At 36.4% G+C, this 20,465-nt stretch overlaps 1 protein-coding gene across 8 annotated transcripts in view; it reads left to right on the top strand.

Moving 5' to 3' along the window:
• Positions 1–1,505: 1,505 nt before the first annotated feature.
• The window catches only part of map7b (microtubule-associated protein 7b), a 32,288-nt gene continuing 13,328 nt past the window's right edge, over positions 1,506–20,465 (top strand). Inside the window, exons 1-5 of one of the 8 annotated variants that reach the window (XM_026199737.1) lie at positions 1,506–1,615; positions 16,720–16,842; positions 16,942–17,016; positions 19,244–19,407; positions 19,611–19,725. In XM_026199737.1, coding sequence (XP_026055522.1) covers positions 1,570–1,615; positions 16,720–16,842; positions 16,942–17,016; positions 19,244–19,407; positions 19,611–19,725 — 523 coding nt within the window. In that variant the 5' untranslated portion in view covers positions 1,506–1,569. Of the gene's footprint in view, positions 1,616–5,397; positions 5,850–16,719; positions 16,843–16,941; positions 17,017–19,243; positions 19,408–19,610; positions 19,726–20,465 lie in introns of those variants that run through there. The other 7 variants (XM_026199735.1, XM_026199734.1, XM_026199739.1 and 4 more) reach the window with 7 other exon arrangements.

The raw sequence follows: 20,465 nt of genomic DNA on the forward strand, positions 1-20,465 counted from the left end.
CTCTCTCTTTCTCTCTCTATCAAAATATGATATGAAACAATACATAGAATACAATACACATGCAGGTGGAGTATAAACACGTGTAAACAAAGGAAAACAGGTAAATCGTGTGACACCCACATGATCTTCCAGAAAAACTTGTCCTGGTTTACAAATCAAATGTATATTTCAGCTGAGAAAGACTTGTCTGTGTTAGGTGTGTTATGTCGCTACAGATGTGTGCTTGTATGTTAGAGGGGAGCTGAGGTCAGCGCTTCAGAGTGATAGAGGAGAATGAGGAGAGAAAGTGTTCAGGGCTTATATAACTTAATGAAACTCCCACTAATGAGATGGCCCAGTCCCAAAACACCAGTGCTGTTCTAGAAAGAGAACAAGAGAGGCTGAGGGAGAGAGATGTAGTACCTTCATGTTCCCATTTATCTAGTTTATAATGCTTCTTAATAACCATGTGGGAAGCATGACGTATGTCAGCAGCCAGGGTGAGGGATTGGTAGACAAGAAGCATGGGGGTGCGTGTATGTGGATTAGAGGTTATCCGGGGATATCAATATTAAACCATCCAATCCAAAAATACGCGGCTTATTGTTCTGTTTTTGTACATTCTGTGTTAAGCTGAACCAAACAATTCTCCGAAGTATTTATTTTCTGATATTTTATCCATTTGTTTGTTTGTAAAAGACAGTGGTATCAAATGATGTCACTTCCAAAAAATAACAACTGGTTTAACACACAAGTCACACACACTCACAGACACCCACACTCACATATCACATGATGGTGCACAAGGACAGTTTATATTCGTATATAATAAATATGATACATTCTTATATGTGTAATTTTCATGTTGAGATCATGGAGTTCCAGATGGTGGATTTTCTTCATATTTTGAAGTTGTGGAAGTGTACTGTAAACTGCTGCCATCTTCTGGATATGTCATGATATTACCAAGGAAAACAAACACCTAAAAAAATAAAATTAAAATAAAGATCATATAAAGTATAGGTAAAACAGTAGTGTGTAGACTACTTAAAATGCTAGCTTTACAGTGAGGGGAACGTGAATAAACATAACATGAAAATACATAACCACTAGATGGCAACACAATGATGTAAGTGCATGCTAACACTCAAAGACAAATTTGTCTTTAAGATATTAAGTGTATTATTAATTATTAAAATATGTTATTAAAATGTTAAAATATGTATAGTAATTGTTATATTATATTATGAAATAATTAAAATATAATTCATGCATATTTTTATACAAAATTAATCTAAATAATAATATACAAATACTTCATAAAATACAAAATTATATAAATAATAAAAAACATTAACATTTAACGTTAACATTTAAAAGAAATATATAAAAAACGATATATAGGCCTATATAAACATACAGTTGCAATTACACAGATATATTAAATATTTAAAACTAATAATGTAATTATCAATAATCATTAAAAATGGACATTCTTGGACATTACTGTTATTCTGCACCTGTCCGCTAGAGGCGCGTAACACTTTTGTACTAGCGCGCGCTCTAATCCTCTCATGTGACGTCGGTGAAATGGCGGAGCGGGATGGAAGGGACGCCTGTCAGAGCTCAAGCCAAGGTGAGAGTTTATTTATTTAACGTAAAGTTTGTCTGAAAGTACTGTCCCGATTCCAGACGAGTGTACCAAACCCTTGTCTGTTTTTAAAGCTGGTTGGTTATACTTGTCACGAAATAAAACACTTTTAACTCAGAAACAGTGCGAGCCGGTCAGAGGAAAGGGATTAAATCAGTAAATCAGGCTAAACGCTGAACCAGAGCACTGTCAGCGGGTGTTTACACCAGTTATTACGAAGAAAACGATTGGTTTATGTTTTGATATGGTTTGGTGCTGTTTAATTTATACTCGTTTAAATGCCTTTGAAGCCGTTTTGAGCAGAGCACCTGTTACGTGCACGCGCGCGCGCGCTCTGGGTGATCACATTTAACGTAATGTTAGATATAACGTTTTATATCTGTCGTATTTTACTCGTGCTGTTGTTTTATTTGTGCAGTCATGTAAATATCGCGAAACTAGCTCTTTAAAAATTCTAGTGCAGTCTTCCCATCTTCATTTGTTTTGTTTGTTTGATAAATATTCTCGAGATTGATTTACGTTGTCTTTAGACGTAGATTACTCATATCTCATATACTTCATATCCATTTTATTATCCACTGATAAATTTTCTTATTTGTCTTCATCCTGGTGATTAAAATGTCTGAAACAACTTAAATTAAAAAAAAAAAAAGTTTTGTGTCTGCAGTGCATTGGTTTAAAGTGATTCTTATGTAAGTCTATTTTGACAATAATCAGATATATTACTTATCCCCTTTGGTTTACAAAATCTACCAATAGCTTGGTCTGTGGATTGTAGGCAAAAGCAACAACCGTGTTACTGATTAAAGTGTAAGGTTACTGTCTGTCTTGGGCCCAGAGGGGCAAAGATCAGATTCCTGTGTCTCTTCTGTTATGAACTGAGAAAAATAAGACACGTATAGATGGAGAATAGGTGGATGATCATGATAGTGTGTGTTTTACTATGTATTGATATACAAATAAATATTGATTACTGTTATAAATTTGAAGATGATTGATTATTATCAGCATCAGCTCAAAACATATTTTCTTTGCTAATTAGTATAAGCATTAAAGGAATAGTTTACCCAAAAATTTATTTTGATGAAAATGTACCCACACTCAGGCAATCCGAGATTGTTTCTTCATCACAACAGTGCTCATCAGTGGATCCTCTGCAGTGAATGGGTGCCGTCAGAATGACAGCTGATTAAAACATTACAATATACCATAATAATTGTACATCTTGGGAAGTGACAAGCTTTAATTTTAACTTCAAATCATAACTTCCAGCTAAAATACAAGTCCTCTGTCTATAATATTGCATCTTATGGCCAGAAGTAATGATGCAAAGTTAACATCATATTGGTAAACTTGTTTTTATTACAAACACACTGATTTTCGTTTCACAAGATGTTAACTGATGGACTGGAGTTATGTGGATTTGGATTATTGTGATGTTTTTATCAGCTGTTTGGACTCTCATTCTGACGGCACCCATTCACTGCAGAGGATCTATTTTTGAGCAAGAGATGTAATGCTACATTTCTCCAAATCTGTTCCTGTGGAGAAACAAACTATTTAACATCTTGAAAGCCCTGAAAATGAGCATATTTTCTGCAAATTTTATTTTTGGGTGGCGAATTATTTATTAAACATGGTGTAATGAACCTTGCATACTACAAAGTTATATTTTTCACATGTTTTTAATAAATTTCTTGTAAATATTGTGTAGTCGAGCATAATGGAATGGGAAAAAAGCAATTGTTTTTGTATTTGACTGAAGCTGGTTTATGAGAAGCCCTGATGACGGCTTCGATGTAGCTATGCTAATCGTATCCCCGTTTTCTTGTGTTAAATGAGTTCTCTAAATGAATCCAACCTCTCCAGTTATGAGTGCTAAATGCAGATTTTTGTGTTTATTTGCTTTCAGCAATAAACAATGTAAAAAAAATAAAAGAAAAATGACACGTGTATAAATGCATTTTTAGTGTTGACATATATCACGTTCTTAAAAGCATGAAATTCATATAGTCAACCGGGAATGATTTTTAAACAGGCTGCTAACCTGACTTTCAGCATTTGAATAGTCTGTTTAATGTTTACCAATAAAGACAGATGGTTATCATTACAATGTTTGCTTATGCAGTTTTATGGATTTAGTGCACATACGATTATCAGGTATTGGCTTGTTCATGCAACATGCATCAATGTTTAAGGCTACAGACAGTAGGGCTGTAGCAATACACTAATCTCACGATACGATACAATATATATCACAATACTCAGCCAACGAGACGGTCCGATATAATTCAATACGATTCTATATAATTCGATACGCTTACATCATTTTCTGATAAAGGGGGACAGAGTGATTTTGGTGACATCTTGTGAGTGTCTCATTTACTTGGATTTAATTATTAATTGACTTGCAAAATAAATGCTGGACAAAATTAATCAAAGATGTGTTGAGAAAATAAACTATGGCAGCCAGACAATAATATCCTCACTCTGACTTGGTAAACAGGAAGAGGTAGATGTCTTCGTCTGTGTAAAGTTAGTATGGGTAACTTGCTCTACAGCAACACTAGCGGCTGGCTGACCAAATCGCTTTTCCTGCAAAGCGAATGGGGGTCAACATGGGGGATTTAAAGGGGACGTATGTATCGATGCTCGTGGCTAAAAAATCTATACTTTCTGGAAAAAAATAACGATTAATATCGCAAAATTGCCTAGCCCTAACAGACAGTGTATGTTAACAGTCTCTTATATGTTTAAGAGACCATGTTTTAGATTTAGTCTTACAGTGAGTTTTGAGTAGTTGAGGAAAAGGAGGATTTGCAGTAGCAATCATTTAGTGGTTTTAGTCGACTGTGCATTGCATGTCAAATGGGATCAAATGACAGTTTTCATTACTGCATCTGTTCTGTGTTTGTGAGTCGTATGCAATACTTTTCAGTTCGCAGTATGTCATATATTGATCTTCACGTGTCATTCACCCGTGTTGGCTGTAAACTAACTATCAGCTGTTTCTCATTCATAAACACACACACTCACTCTTATCCGCTGACAGTAAAGGGTGGGACACAGGTGATAACTGCTCTGATGGATTCAGTATCTCATTACACTGATTCCAAACATTAACTTTGAATCAGGCTGTTTGTTTTTGCACACCGCCAGCAAATACAACACAATGGAAAGATGTTGTACCCCATTCTTTTGACTCATCACATTCAGTTTGAGCTCTTTTGATGTTTGAGCGCTGCTGAATGGCTAGGCGATCACCCCGACCCATCCCTATAGCTTGTGTATTTGAGTTTTGTGTACATTGTAGCCACAGTGAGTGTGGGATGACTGTCTTCATGTGCGATCACATCTAGCATTGCATTGGTTGGTGAATTTTCATGTGTGAAATCCAGTCATTTCATAGGAATCTAGAATTTTTTTCTTGCAGATCTCACAGCCAATCGAGTTTTTGGTCATTTTTTGTTTTTGAAATTCTGCAAAAAATGTGTTAATGTGACTGCATCTTTAACAGAGAGAATAAGTGCTCTTTACATTGGATAGGCTTTAATTAATCTCTTCCCAGTCAACTTTATCCTACTATTCTGAGTCCTGTAACTGTGGTGTCTGTTAATCTGCTGACTCACCTTGCTGGTCTTCATACTAAATATTTCAGTAGGAAACAGAGAAGTGTGTGAGTGTGAGGCAGTGTTTCAGTGCATTTGACAGTCTGTAGTACTTTCTCTATAAGGGCCTGAGAGAGAGAGAGATAGAGATAGAGAGAGAGAGAGAGAGTGAGTAAGACAGACCTGGATAGAGACAGTGGCAGCATCAGCAACTAGAGCAGCCCAGGCGTGTCTCTCAGGCTTAAGGAAGAAGAGAGCCAGCCGCTTCTGTGGATTACAGGAACGTCAGTAAACCAGGCTGGACTGGAAGGAGTTTTGACACATTTCTCTTTCCTTTCAATCTGTCCTGCCGCGTTTTTCCAGCTCTTAATGTGTCAGTTACTCTTCCTACTGTGTGCTGTGTCATCTGAGATCATTCAGAAGAGATGTGTGGGATGCTAGCTGTTAGCAGCGCTGGGTACTGAGAGAGAGAGGCACAGGAGAAGAGGGAAGGATGCCGGCCCCCCTCAGGTTGAGGAGGGGGGCCTGCAGGTCAGCTATCCCATCTCTCTCCACCATCGCTGAGGAAGAGGAGGGACAGCGGAGCCGCAAGAGACGAAGGAAAGGAGGAGGTACGTGGGAGGTCAGGATAGGAAAGATTAAAAAGGTTGAAATAAAACACTCTGGGGTTGTGCTCTCAGGGGTGCCAAGCTAAAACCTGGCCTATTAAGTGATCAATGTGTCTGTTTGTTTTCTATTTTGCAAAAGTGTTTCAGAACTGGTATGTGCCATCCAGATGATGTCATAGCAGTGCAGGGTTAATGATATGCATGCAGACGTTACTGTTTTTATATATGTAATATAGAATAGTATGTAGTTTGTATGTATATACACAATTATATAAATATAACATTATTTTGACAGATTACATGGAATATATATTTGAGATTTATTTGTCACTATGTGAAACTGCAAACAAGGGTTACACTCTAAAGAAACACATTTTTCCTCATACAATCATTCAAATTTGAGTCTTCAGGGAAACCAAAAGACAAGCAATCCAATATGTCTTTGTGAGAATTCAGGACAACCTCTTTTTAGAGCCCTGATTCAATAACTAAATGTGTGTTAAGGAAAGTGTGGCCTTAATACTCCGTTGCTAACAGCTTCAGATTGAGTTTCTTTTAGGTTTGTGTCTGAAGGGGTGGGTGATATGAGCTAACATTCATATCACAATATTTTACACTGTCCAGGCAATATTAATTGGACAAAGACCTGAAAAGTCTTTTTCTTTTTTTGTGCCATTGTTTTTCTCAAAAAGTGCAAACGTGCAACAAGAGGTAGGCCTGTATGAATTAAATTAAATTAAATTAAATATTGTGTGTTTTGGCCAGTGGTTCCCAAACTTTTTCTGCCGGGTTTTCTGGTTTAGTGCCCACCCCTAGTATATGTACTGACATTTGTTTGTCTATGGATGAGCCTTAAAACTTAAAAACACAACAATTTTGAGCATCATAGGTGTGATGCTTAAAAGCGCATTCTAGTTAGGCAGCTTACAAGGTTTTAAGGCTCTGTTAGTTCTGGACTTCTCATCCTTGACTATGACCTAAAATACAAAAATATGTTTGTAAATGTTTAGTTAGATAATTGTAAGTAATTAGTTCATTTTACTGGCTAATCAGGTTGTTTCAGTTATTTTGTTTTGAGTATCCTCGTGAGCTGATTTCTGCTAGTATTTGTTCGTCTAAATATTACTAAGTATTAATGGCAGTTTTGTGGATACGGACTGAGATGATGTCATTGAGTCTAGAGTGAGCTTTAGCATCATATCGGTTACACCTTTAGTGGAGATAAACACATTTATTAGTCTTGAGTGTCAATTTTAGCACCGCTTCTACTGAGCAGGGAAAGATTGTTGCTCTCTTTACTGGTTGGGAGTGACGGTTTTGCCCCACCCATTGTCGCTACAGCAATGGCAGATGACTGACAAGTTGGACAGGATGCCCTGGGCTGTGGGTGGGTCACATGACCACCAGGAAGTGGAATGTAAACAGCAGCACAGCTCTGTAAACTGATTGGAAGGATCCACATAGAGCTGGATAGGACTGTTTGGACTGAGGCTAAAGGCTTTACATTTGAATTAGGAATGTAGGTTAATGCTCACATTCAGTATTTTCATTTCTAGATCTAAAATGACATCTCTTTCTATGAGGAATCACTATGTAAGCTTTCTGATAACATTTAGCCTAAATCACCTAACGTTGAAACATAAAGCAAACATGCTTCAGTCTATGAGGTCTGACTCCTGTTTGGCTTTTCACATGCTCGGATTTGGGTCACAAGACTACAATCAGCTGGGACAAAAATCCCTCTGAACTCAAAACACCGCTGCCTCATGGGAGCTAATGCTGGAGGCATTACACACATACACTCTCAGGCTACGTTCAGATTTTTTTTGTGGGGTAACTCAGGATGTTCTGGTAACTCAGTAATGGAGAAATGGGCTGTGTGCCATTTTAGAGATTTTATATCCAGTCACAAGCAACTAACACCTGGTTATTTTTAGAAAACCTGTGCCGAACGTGTCCCTAGGAAGTGGCACGTCTGGTCACCTTAGTTTGTGGTCACTGAATAGTTTTTTTTTTTCTTTTTTCTGAGGTAATTGTGTCATTGTTTACAAGCTGTTATAATGGCTTTGTTTAGATGGTGCATTAGTGGTTAAACCACTGATTCATTGATTACATGAGACATTATACAGATATACAGTACCATTGTACTCTTTCTTTTAACAAACCTTTGAATGTTTTTTTCATGCTGTAACTGGTATAAATGCCGAGGAGATGATCAGTTCAAGTGTGTTTCACTACAGTGATCTGTCACTCAACGTTAAACATTGCCAAAATGGTGTTTGGATGGTTTGAAAATTGTAATAAGATAAACTTTGAAATCAAGTAGAATTTGATCAAGAATATAATTCTTTCTATTCTATTCAGAATATAATATAATTTTTCAAATAGAATTTGAAATCTGAGACGGTGTTTGATATTTAACATAACATAAAGCACAAGTTTATTGTGATTTATTGGATGGGAGGCTTGCTACAATGTTCCATTCCTTTACTGAATAGAGGCAAGACTAATCGATTCTTTGGACTTAAGCATCAATATTATTTTTCAGACATGAGAATTTCTGTATCTGAACCTGTAATTAAATCTGTATTTTTTTTTATTTATTTTTTTAAACCTAGTCCTAATTGAATAGGGCCTTCGGTATTTGAGCAGATCTTTATTTAGCTGTTGTACGAACAGGACATTTCAAACAGTCATGCCTTTTTTAGTAAATGCAGTTGTCAACCCCAAAAACTGAATGTGAAAGTAACCTTGGTCTGTACTCTGACACTGTGTTGCTATGCTGTGGTTTATTTCTTGTACATTTCCCAAAGTGCTCATTGGATAAACTAGCACCCCATTGTTTTGCGGTGGAGGAAGGGCAGTAAATCTAGACCAAAATCTGTCCAAGCTGCTTATTGGAATACTTGCTGAGAGAAAAACTGCATTCAAGGGAAAATGTGTTAAGTTAAAGAAACAATATGTCTACTTTATTGAACCCCATGTGGAAATTCAAACTCAAATTGACTTGCATACTTGTTTCTTTCATTTCACATTGTTTTGATGAATCATTATTCTGAATGTTAGGTGGTGTAAAATCCTGTAGATGTTGTCTGACACACCCTGGAATAGTATAATGGGTTAAATTAAGTCCTGTTTGATTTGTACTTGTACTGGTTGGTGAGGGTAAGGCTCCTCTGCTCTCTCTTCTGCTCTCTGTAAGCCTAACATTAGCTGCTGCTAAGCTTCTCAGATCTCTGAGGCTTCCCACCCCAATACACACACACACACACACACACACACACACTCACACGTATCCTGGTGCCATGTTGAGAATTGCACTCTAATCGCTGATCTCTCTCGCTTTCTCTCTCCCTCTCTCTCTCTCTCTTTAATCTTGTATTTGGTCTGTACTGGACACACAGAAATCACACACACAATTGTGATTTTTAATCTCACATTTACACGCTCAAAGAGGGGGATCTACTGTCTCCTCTCGAAAAGTCTCAGTCTGATTGAAGGGGTTGGGTGAAAGTCCAGTTTTTCCTCATCCATGTCTCCATATTCCTCTCTTTATTTGACCATAAATGAGCACACACATAATCAGCAGCATATGATGGATGTTGCATCCTTTGGACTTTGTGCATGCATGCATGAGTTTGTGTCTGATGTATTGGATAAGGATGGCTTTCTTGGTGATGTAGACAAGAGGTTTGCATGAGATTGTCCAGTATTCTCCAAAACTATGGGTGAGATTCAAGGTAAGAGCTGTCAGTGATGTGCATTCTTAGACCAGATGTTTTTAAGTTTTTTTTAATGCAGTTAATAAAATTCCCTCAAATATTTTAGTCCTCTTTGCAAGGAAACTGTAAAAATGTAAAGGAAGTAAAATATTATTTTATTTATGAACAAATATGCATTCTAGATGTTTTTTTTTTAGATGTTAAACTTTCAAAAGTAAAAGATTTGTCATTTTCCTAAAGCTAAATATTATTTAATTAATATAACATGTTTGAATTTTACATAATACATTTTGTTAAATTATTAGCAAAATGCATTTTTATTTAGATAGAATGTTAAGGATAAAAAGGATGAAAAAGGTTAAGCGTAAATTTTTTTCCCCTCACAATTCTGAATTTTATGAAATAGTTCAAGTTATGAAATAAAAAGTTGTAATTATTTTATTTTAATCCTTGGTGCAAATGGGCTTCCATAAGTTTTTCTCCATATAAATTTTTTTTTTGAAATTGTGCTTTTTCACGTTTTCTTGTTTTTTTTTTTTTTTTTTACATTTACATATTCTATTATTTCTTGCTTTTTTTGTGTACCCCCAGCACCATTTTTGAGGCCTTTTTGCAGGTTAATGATGGACAGCAGAAGTCGTTAAGGTTTATATAGACCCCTTAATCGCCTACCTCACTGTGACATCACCGCTCTAGCTGGAGGCAAAACATAAGACAGAACTCATTGCAGGTGCGCTAAAAGTTTGAGGTTTTGACTTTAAAATGTCTTCTTGTTGGGTTTTTGGCTGCCAGAATAGAAGGAACAGTACTTTTGTTTCAAAATTTAAGTTTTACCGGATCCTAGCAGACAGTCCTTCACAGAAATCAAGAAGACAATCGTGGTTGAATGCAATATGGCGTACAGACTGGACGGAGATGATCATAAATAATGCTCGTGTTTGCAGTGCACACTTCATATCAGGTAATATAATCTATGCATATGAACTGGTGTGTTGGTTTTATCTAGTAAATCAGCAAGTTTCTTTTTTATAGGTGAAAAGTCGCCAACCTTCAGCGCACTAGCTAATTTAAATGTTAAACAAACATACAGCAATAGATGTGTGTGCCATCCTTTGAATGGTCTCTTAAAATAATACACATTGCTAATTATAGTTAGCCCAGCAATAGGTTACATTAGAAAATAAGCCTTGACGAAATTCCCCATACCACCCAAAAGTAATTCATATGGCCGTATGGCATACGGGTCAGGTAGCCTGCTTCCATCCGTGAGAGTTAATAAAAAAAAAAAAATGCTGTCACGGTCCCACAGAGTCAGGGACTGTACATATTTGGACAGTTCCGAACCTTCTTCTGGATCCACATTTAATAAATCCCTCCTAAAACGTGCTAGCTTACGCTTGTCAACATTGCGTCCGCGCCTCTTTTTGCCTCCAGCTAAGCCCCGCCCACCCGGAGATGTTGGAATGTTTACAAACTTTTAAGGGGTCTATTTGTAGCAATAAATTAAGCAGTTCCTCCTCAAAATCAAACTATGATAGTCTCCATGATTATAGTTTAAATGTTTAGTCGAGTTATGTTACTTGCTCACAATAATCAAACACAAGGTACTCTACTGTTGGATTCTGGATTGTGTTTGTAAATCTGATTGTGCCACGTGAAGATGTTTTCCATTTACCCTGATTAAAGCATGCACCGTAGGTAGGGGGTAAAGACTTGTTATTGGTCGCATTTAATTTCATAAATGCGTCAGTGTTCCCACAAACAGGTGAACTCAAGGTCAGTGACACAAGACTCAACCCTGACCTTTGCCCCTAAAGTTGGATCATCTGACACCTGGGAAACAGGAAGATGCTCCTGTAGCCTGTAGCATGAAGCAAGATGAAAAATTAAGAGTTGCAGAGTAAGTTTTGAGTTGGCAAAACCCGAAAAAGCCAACCTGGTTTAGATCAGGGTTCACCGGGCTCACAAAGCTTGATATAAATGTTCTCTGTCAACTTTCAAGTTTTGAACCAGAGTTTGTGATTCAATTCTTGCGAGAGTCAGCGCAATTCACTTTTCTGCTTAAGATTAAGGGATGTTGTTATTAAATAATTAATAAATGTAAATACATTTACAAGGCAGGAATGAACACTTCTAATGCAGCAAATGTTTGGCATCATAAAGAAAATATGACTATTCAAAGGAATCAACTGTATTTAATTATTATATAGCCTATAGTTTCAAACGTAGCTCAAAAGAAAAACAGTTTAAGTTTAGTCATCTTAAAGCTTACACACACACACACACACACACACACACACACACACACACATATATATATAAATTTCTAACCGGCTCCGGAGCAGTTACCTTGGTGATTAAACCCACTCAAAACCTATCCATCTTCTTGAGCCCAAAAATGTAGAGTTTGCACAAACTAAACGTGAACTTGCCTGGGTAAAAACTGAAACCGGCTTTGTGCTACAGGCCACTGGACACCATTCAGATTCTTTGCAAAGTTATGTGTGACACATTACACCTAATCTGATGTTATTTTGGAAGGATGGTGTGAAAATTTAGATTTTGCAGCACATACAAAATTGGCTAGTAAGATGGTAAACAAGCATTCAGTTTTAACAAGTATCTTTCTTTTCCCTTCTTCCATATATTATCTTGTGTAACAAAAGCAGGCTCCTGATTTACATAGCATTTATCCAATGTTTTGTCTTTGGACCTCTGCAGTTCTTCTTCACTGCACACACTGGCATGGAAACCGTTCTCAGCAGAGCCAAGATGTTCAACATCGACAGCAGTAAAAATAAAAAGGGCTACTGCTGTCACACACTGCATGTGTGCCTGTGTTTGTATTTTAATTTGCCAAGACTAAATTTGTCCCATTTCATGTAATCTATTCGTAAATATTGACAAGTGCAAACAAGGGGAGGACACCCACACAGGGGTGCACGTTAAGAGGTAAACTGAAAATTGATAGTTTACTATTGTAATATTGCATTATTGACACTTTTTTTCTAATTAATATTGCAAAGTTGTGGAAAAGTTCAAAACTAAAATTGTGAAACGCACCAATTCACCACAAATCATCTCAATCTCTCAAATCATTTCCACAACATTCTAATTTATTGAGATGCACCTGTACTGTACATTTAAATTTGAGACAAAAGTCACAATTGCATTTATTTATTTATTATTCTTTTATTTCATGGTAGAAGCAGGCTTCCATAAGAGTCATTGTGCACTAACAACACTTCTTGGACTTAATTACTAGTATGGTTGTTTAAAATGCTGTAAGCTTTCATGTTGAGCCCTGTTCATCATTACTTTATTTGTTGGCTAAACAACTGAATATGCTAAAGTGTGACTACCTTAATATGATTTCATCAATACTGTTAGCTGCTGTAGGTTGGTGCCTGTGTACTCTTCTTGTTTATTCTGTTCTGCCGTCACTACATACTAAACCAGCCCGCGCAGACCAGCATTCAGGACACAGATTAGTAAGCTAATCAGGCATGGGCCTCAGAGCAAAGGTTCATGCGCTGGTAGAATTTTATGTCCTGTGCTGGAATGGAGAGAAAATGCTAGAGAAAGTGTTCAAAACCTGCTAGAACAGGCTCAGTTTTCATGCATTTTATGTCTAATCTCGAGAGGAAAGGTTTCATGGTACTGTAACTATGCAAACAGGTCTATCTTTTGTCTCATGAAGTATAGACTAGTTGATATTGACTTCGTTCAGAGCTTTGGTTGTTTTTGCACCCCTTGGGCATATATGGGTCGAATGAAAAGCTTTTATTAGTGAGCTACATGAAGGCAAAATCAGTTGTTCACACAAACACGCCCCACAGGTGTCAGGTTAAAGGCACAATGGCCTGGTGTTTATTTAGATGCTGCATATGTCGGATGATTTCAGTCACACTCGGATGCTAATAATGACATTTACTAACGATCAAACCCAATGAGGTAGCAGATGTTTAGGATTGTTTTTGCATTTTTATAAGCCGCATAAAGCTTAAAGTTTGAAGTGTCTGTAACACTTAAGCTTGCGATTTCAGATTTGCTGTCAGGTCATTTCTGGGTTAAACACCACTGGGTCTCCCTTACCATCAAGTAATGAGCTAAAACCTTGACACGCACACACATACAGACTCATTTTTAGGCTTTACATCCTCTTAGGGATTGATAAACATGTATGCTGCTTTATAATAAGTCTCAGCGGAGACCTGATAACTCCAGGTCTGATTACTGTAGTAATGAGGTCGTGTGTTTCTTTTCAGAGCTGGTAGAAACTGAGGTGATCCTTTCTGAATGAAAAGTGAAACAATGATGACTTTTTATCAAGATTTGTTCCTTTTTCTGGAATGGTATATTTTCAGAAATTACCTTAGTATTAATTTGAGACCTTGCCCATTGTTTGTCTCAGAAAGGTGATATCTTGCGGTTTTGGAAAGCGTGTAAAATGGGTCAGACAGAGTTTGGCCTGGGATAAATCAGGAGCAGCATTGTCCTGGAATCTAGAGCAAGTGACAGCCGTTTCAGTTCCATCTCTTCAGGGATCACACACGGAAATAGATCGAATAATATCACAATAGCTCTGTTCTAACATGTAATGAGCTACCTGAGTAGACCGCATCCTAAAGTCATGGAACCTCTTTAGCATGTACGTTTTCCAAAAGTGATTTTTTCATAAAATTGAATTGTGTGTATATATATTTTATGAAAAAATCACTTTTGGAAAACGTGCATCCTAAAGAGGTTCCATGATTTTAGGATGCTGTCTACTCAGGCAGCTCATTACGTGTTAGAACATGTTAGAACATAGAACATAGAATTTCTTTTTTTTTTTTTTTTTGGAAGGAATTAGGAGTTTGTGATGTTCAAATGTGTATTAGGGCCCTATGACCCCCCCCCCCCCATTTCTGTTTTGTTTTTTCTTTAAAGGAATATGCCAAAGAAAACCACCAAACACTTCCATGTTTTCCCTGTTTAAAGATGGTTACATGAGTAGTGACACGAGTAAGTATGGTGACCCAAAGTAAAACGTGGCGATTTTCTAAGCGGATAAAAAGTGATAAGTATAATGTATGGCGGAAGAGCACTTCACAGCACTTCAACCTCTGCACAGTGATATCATCACTTGTGAATCCTCTTCACGTTGGTTGTAATGAAGTTGGAGGGGGGGGGCTTTCAGGAGTGATGCTATTACTGCACCGAGGTCGAAGTGCTGCAAAGTGCATCACTGTTTGGATCCTAAACTAATGCCAGTATAATGGCACCGTGCTGCACTGAGAAGGAGAGGTACGTATCAACTCGTCTAAGTTGAGGGAAGGACATAGTGGAATATCGAAAGAAGGTGGCGTTTTCCTTAAAGTTTTCTGAATACCATTTTAATGAAAATAAAAAATCAAAAAGCACGTCTAATTAATTTAATTCATTAAACCTGAACAAGCAAATAGTTTATTTAAATTGTAACAATTATGAAACATTTTCTTTTCTATAATTTTTTTTCTGAATTCCTAACAATTCCTTTTTTCTGAATATTTTATAATTTAATGCATGGTGGTAATCAATAAATGCATAAAATATATATATAATATACATAAAATTAATGTAATCAAATGGATTTTTTTTTAACAAACAGTGCTGCATTACAGAGGTTTATAGTTTAAATCAAAACGTAGATGTAAAATGATTGTGTGATATTTCTTAAAATAATATTTTAATAAATTGTATTGTTATCAGAACATTCTACTATATAGTATTAATATATTTATGTTAATTTCTTCAAGTTAAACCTTTATTTTGATGAGACTTTTAAATATTCAAAGACACCAGTCCAATTTAATTGCATTTTAATAATACAGTCCTACTTTTGATTTATTCATCTATTTTGTTAAGTTTTAGTTTCATGACTGGATTCCTTTTGCATTGAAATCACAGGACCATAGTTTATTAGGAAGAAAAGGATGCTTAGTTTTTGGCATGAGTCATCATCAATGACTTTGGCTAAAATGTTCTTTGCTCGTTTTGATTGTTTTTGTCCTTTTATCTATTACCTCCTCGTCTAGACACACCATCTGCCCATGGCTTGTTCATCCCCTCCTCCCCCACTGTGGAATTATGGGTAGCAATGTTTAAAGATCACAGTTTGTGGGAGCTATAATACACGCTAGCATGTGGGTGTTATTTGTTGGAAGGCTTCTTATAACGTGTTTGAATTTTGAATGTTACAATTGCTACAGAAATGGCTTTGTACCTCATTTGTATTTAGGATATTATTCTGAAACAAGATGCATAACCAAGTTAATTGAGGGATGTTGTGTTCTGTTTCATAAGTTTGTATGATAAATCATGATGCAGCACAACAAGATGATACATAACTATTATTGACTGATGCGTGTGATGGTGCTCACAGTAGGAGGTTGATTGCTTTTATAGTGGGGGTATCATGAACACGATTTAACCAGTTTGCTGATTCTGACATGTTACTGATCACAGGAAGCTTGCAGAGACCTGATTATAGTTACAGTACAAATACACTTTCTGTCTGTAGATGGTTAAACCTTCTCAAGCCATATACTTTATATGTTTACCAATGGATTCAAAAACCTATCTGGCACCTGTTTTCAAGGAAATGTTTACTGCTCAGGCTTGAAGTCTGTCAGGACATAAACCTTCTTACAGTCCCTTCCTAAAAGAGTATGAGAGGGTCTTTGAACAAGTCAACACTATGTAGAGTACACAACTTTGCTTTTTGACACTGCTTTGGTGCTAATAAAAATGTAAATAATTAATTCAGTTTTCCAGTTTATAAATGTCAACATAAGATGAGTATGTGTGCAGTGCTTGACATTTTGCCATTTTATCATGTTTACTTAAAGTACTATAAAGTAAAAATGTTGAAATCATTCCTCTTAATATATAAATTATCCATATTTTATGTTTTTATATTTTGTATTATATTAATATTTATTATTATATATTTAATGTTTCATGTTTAATTGTTATATTTAGACCACCGATGCAATTGATTACAACAGCTATAAATCGTCTTGGGTGTTTCACTCACTTTGTATTTTCACTTTCTCTTTTTCTTCATTCTCGATATAGTGATGAATAAACAGCTTGGGTTTTCCCTCTTCTTTGTCTTTGTCATTTAGGCTCTGACTACCTTTCTAGAGCAGATGACAAGTCATCATGGAGTCGACCGGACTCCTCAGCCTCTGGACGGTACACCTACACCATTCCCAGCCCTACAGAGATCCCCATCGTTACCAGACCAGGTCAGACACACACCACACATACTGCTCGCTGTACATGCGTGCAGACATCTCCCAACGTTATTCTCAGAGCTCATCCAGCATTTGTGTGCTTGTTTGCAGAGCCTCTGATGCTGAAGAATGACGAAAGGCAGAGACTCGCCCGTGAACGGAGGGAGGAGCTGGAGAAGCAGAATGGTATGACAAACATGCGAGCGTTGTCTTTAAAGACAACATGAAAGTGTTTGATACACAATTCCGATTTCCTTAATTTGACACATTTCAGAACCAAGCAGTATTTTAAGTGTGAAATTCATTACAATGATTTTAGGATTGATTGCCACGTTATTTTGGTTTTGATTGTAATTACCATGTCATATGCATTTTTGTTATTTTTGGTCAGGAAAGAAGTGACACATTGGGCAATTTCATATTTATCCTCTAAACTGATTTTCTTAGTGGCACTACAACAAAACCAATTTGGTGTGTTTTTGAAGCCTACTTTGTTTTTAATCACTCTGATGTTAAAAATGATGGGAAAAATACTTTGGTCATGCGAGACCTTAGCTATTCTTCACCCACAGAATGTTAAAAACAACAATCACAGCTGAAATGTCACACTGACAGCTTGATATTTTGTTCTCATAAATAACAATCATTAGCTTTTGTTACATATTTAATTGATACACGTCCAGGCACGACGGAAGTGGCGCTCACGCACATCATATTTTTGGTTGGACTTAAATCATCATATGAAAAAAGTCCTTGAGGTCATATGCTTGGTCATGATGTCACGCTGCCTTGAGGAGACACAGTGGTTTACTATGAAAATGCACAAATTCTTTAGAAAGGACCTTTGATCAGAGACTAACTCGATCCTGATCAAAGTCTTAATGGGTAAAAAGTGTAGCCTAAAGCAAAGTTAGATGTTTTTGTATTGTTTGTATAATTCAGTAAATCATGTGAATTTGTATGTCAAAACAGATCTTCTTACCCTGAATGTAAAGGGTTACATTTCTTGCTGATTTGACCCAGTTTGTTCTCTCTTGTGTCTGTCTGTAACTGCATGACTAACCGGATGGGGCAGGTTGCTGTGGTGTGGGGCAGTGGTTATGTGAACTCTTGGCGAGGTGGTTACCAGGACAGACAGTTTTATGTGAGGGGTCGAAGCCAGGACAGAGAGGACAGAGAGATTGACGGATTAGTTATGCTCCCTTTACTGAAGTGATTGGACGCTAATGAAATTGATAATCCACAATTTTGATTATTAACATCTGCCTTTCTTCATATTTGGTCCATTTTCCACCTTTTCTCTGAGCTGTAGCATTAAACTGATTTCTTTTTGCAACTGTACCTTTAAGACTTGTTATAATTAGCAAATATTTGTTAATTGAGTAACACTTTGTGAGGATTGTGGAGTCTATTATAGTTGTGCTGCCCCGTCCTTCAATTACAGCCTTTTTCGACAATTGAAAAACAAAGAGAAAAGTTCAAAAGCCTTGAACTTAAATGTTTGTTGGTCTTATGATAAAATAGATAGAACAATGGCTGGATGGATGGTTAGATGAATAGATAGAATGATTTCCAGAATCCTTTACACACTTGAATAGGAAAAAGTTGAAATTATAAACAGATCCCAGATTTTCCAGCAGGCATTTCTACATATATAGTTGCCATAGAGTTATAGGGCTAACAAAAATAATAATAATAATAATTTTCTTAATTAAGGGAATTCATTTGTGATGATTTCAGATGATGCCAACATGTGCAAGGACTCCAGATGATAGCAACTTTGGGTCGACATATAAAGTAGTTAAATATTTTACTACCTAATCATTACTAGAATAAGCTGTATTGTCTGCTGAACACATTCAAAATGTTGCATAATGAGTAGGGATGCACGATAATATCGGCACAACATCGGTATCGGCCGATAAAAGCTTAAAATGACCATTATCGGTATCGGTCGATATGAATATTTCTGCCGATGAGCCAAACCGATATTCTCCAAGTGAAATAATTGACCTGTTTTTCAGATGTGAATGTCTGTCTACATTTGTAAAATAATAAATTTATGGTAGAATCAGTACAGAAGAGATACATGGATTTCTCTTCAGTAAAATGAAAGTTTAAATATATCAGTATATATTTGTATATATATCGATTTCGTTATCGGCATCGGCCAAAATTATTTAGAAAATATCGGCATATCGAATATCGGCCAAAATCCAATATCGTGCATCCCTAATAATGAGTTATCTTATACCTGCATATTACACATGAAGATAACCTTGATGCACTCAGGTTTGGCTGATGTTTCCTAATTGTAACAGAAAAAAGAATCTTCTTTAAGTGTTTTAAAAAAAAATTATGTATTGAGAAAAGAATTAAACAAATAAACTTAAACTGAATTTTGTATGTGCAGCTGCAAAGGGTTCCAAGTGGTTGGAGAGAGAGGAAAGAGCCCGACAGTTTCATGAGAGACAGCTGGAGGAGCGCAGGAAGAAGCTGGAGGAGCAGCGAGTGAAGGAGGAGAGGAAACACGCTGCTGTGGAGGAGAAACGACGGCAGAAACTAGAGGAGGAGAAGGTGGCTGATTGTCATAACTGTGAATATATATACAGAGACCATTTTTTAGTATTGTAAAGAAAATACTAAAGGTGAACCATACGTGTTGTAAAAAAAAAAAAAGTGATGTGCGTTTGTTAGAGGGTGGATGTACAGGATAAATTCTTGAAAAACTAAATAATTAAATACTCTCCAGAATGAGGAAGTCTCTGTGTGTGTTCCAGGCCCGGTATGAGGCTGCTATCAGGAGGACCATGGAGAGGGGTCGGAGAGCCCGTCCCAACTCAAACCGCTGGAGCTGGGGTGGAACGCTCCCTGCTAGCACCTCACACAACAATGGTAAACACACACGCAAACACACGTGCACAGAAGGTCAATATGGTTATACCGAATAAAAAGATTCTTGACAAATACTCAAACATCAGATGATGTGGCTTGTTGTATATAGGTGAGCTTAGAGTTATAACATATTCCCATTTTCATCCTTTCAATTTTTGTCTGGAGGACAATAAAATAGAGACACACACATAAAATACTGGGAATGTTTGAACCCAAGTAAGTTGCTTGCTGGTGCAGAACATTATATTTTGCACCTAAAAGTGCCACTCAGAAATTATAAACATTTAGTGTAATACATTCTAGGGCTGCACAATGTTGGCAAAATTTGTTTTGTTTATTCCCTGATTAAAATTTGAGGTTACAACTTGAAACATAATTATTATTACTGTTAAATAAGAAATTACTATTATACTTTTCTCTGTAATTAAAAAATTAGGTATTTAAGAAAAACAATAATAGAATAATAATTGTATTTAACAGTGCAGATAGAATTGTAAAATGAAAATACTAAGATTTATGAATGTATTAATTTATTTTTAAATGTAAAACAGTTAAGCTTTTATTTAGTTGGAATAATCCCGGAAGGCCTTAAAACGTTTCTCTTGTATCAGATTTCAGTTGCTTTTTGATTAATTGTGCAGCCCAAGTATGAGCTCACTTTATTCTGTTTTTAGGATTTAAAGTCCTAATATTTGTGCTTTAAAATGTTTAAATTCATATTGTTTGCAGTACAGCATATT

The sequence above is a fragment of the Carassius auratus genome, chromosome 23, assembly GCF_003368295.1.
Source record: "Carassius auratus strain Wakin chromosome 23, ASM336829v1, whole genome shotgun sequence".
NCBI lineage: Eukaryota > Metazoa > Chordata > Actinopteri > Cypriniformes > Cyprinidae > Carassius > Carassius auratus.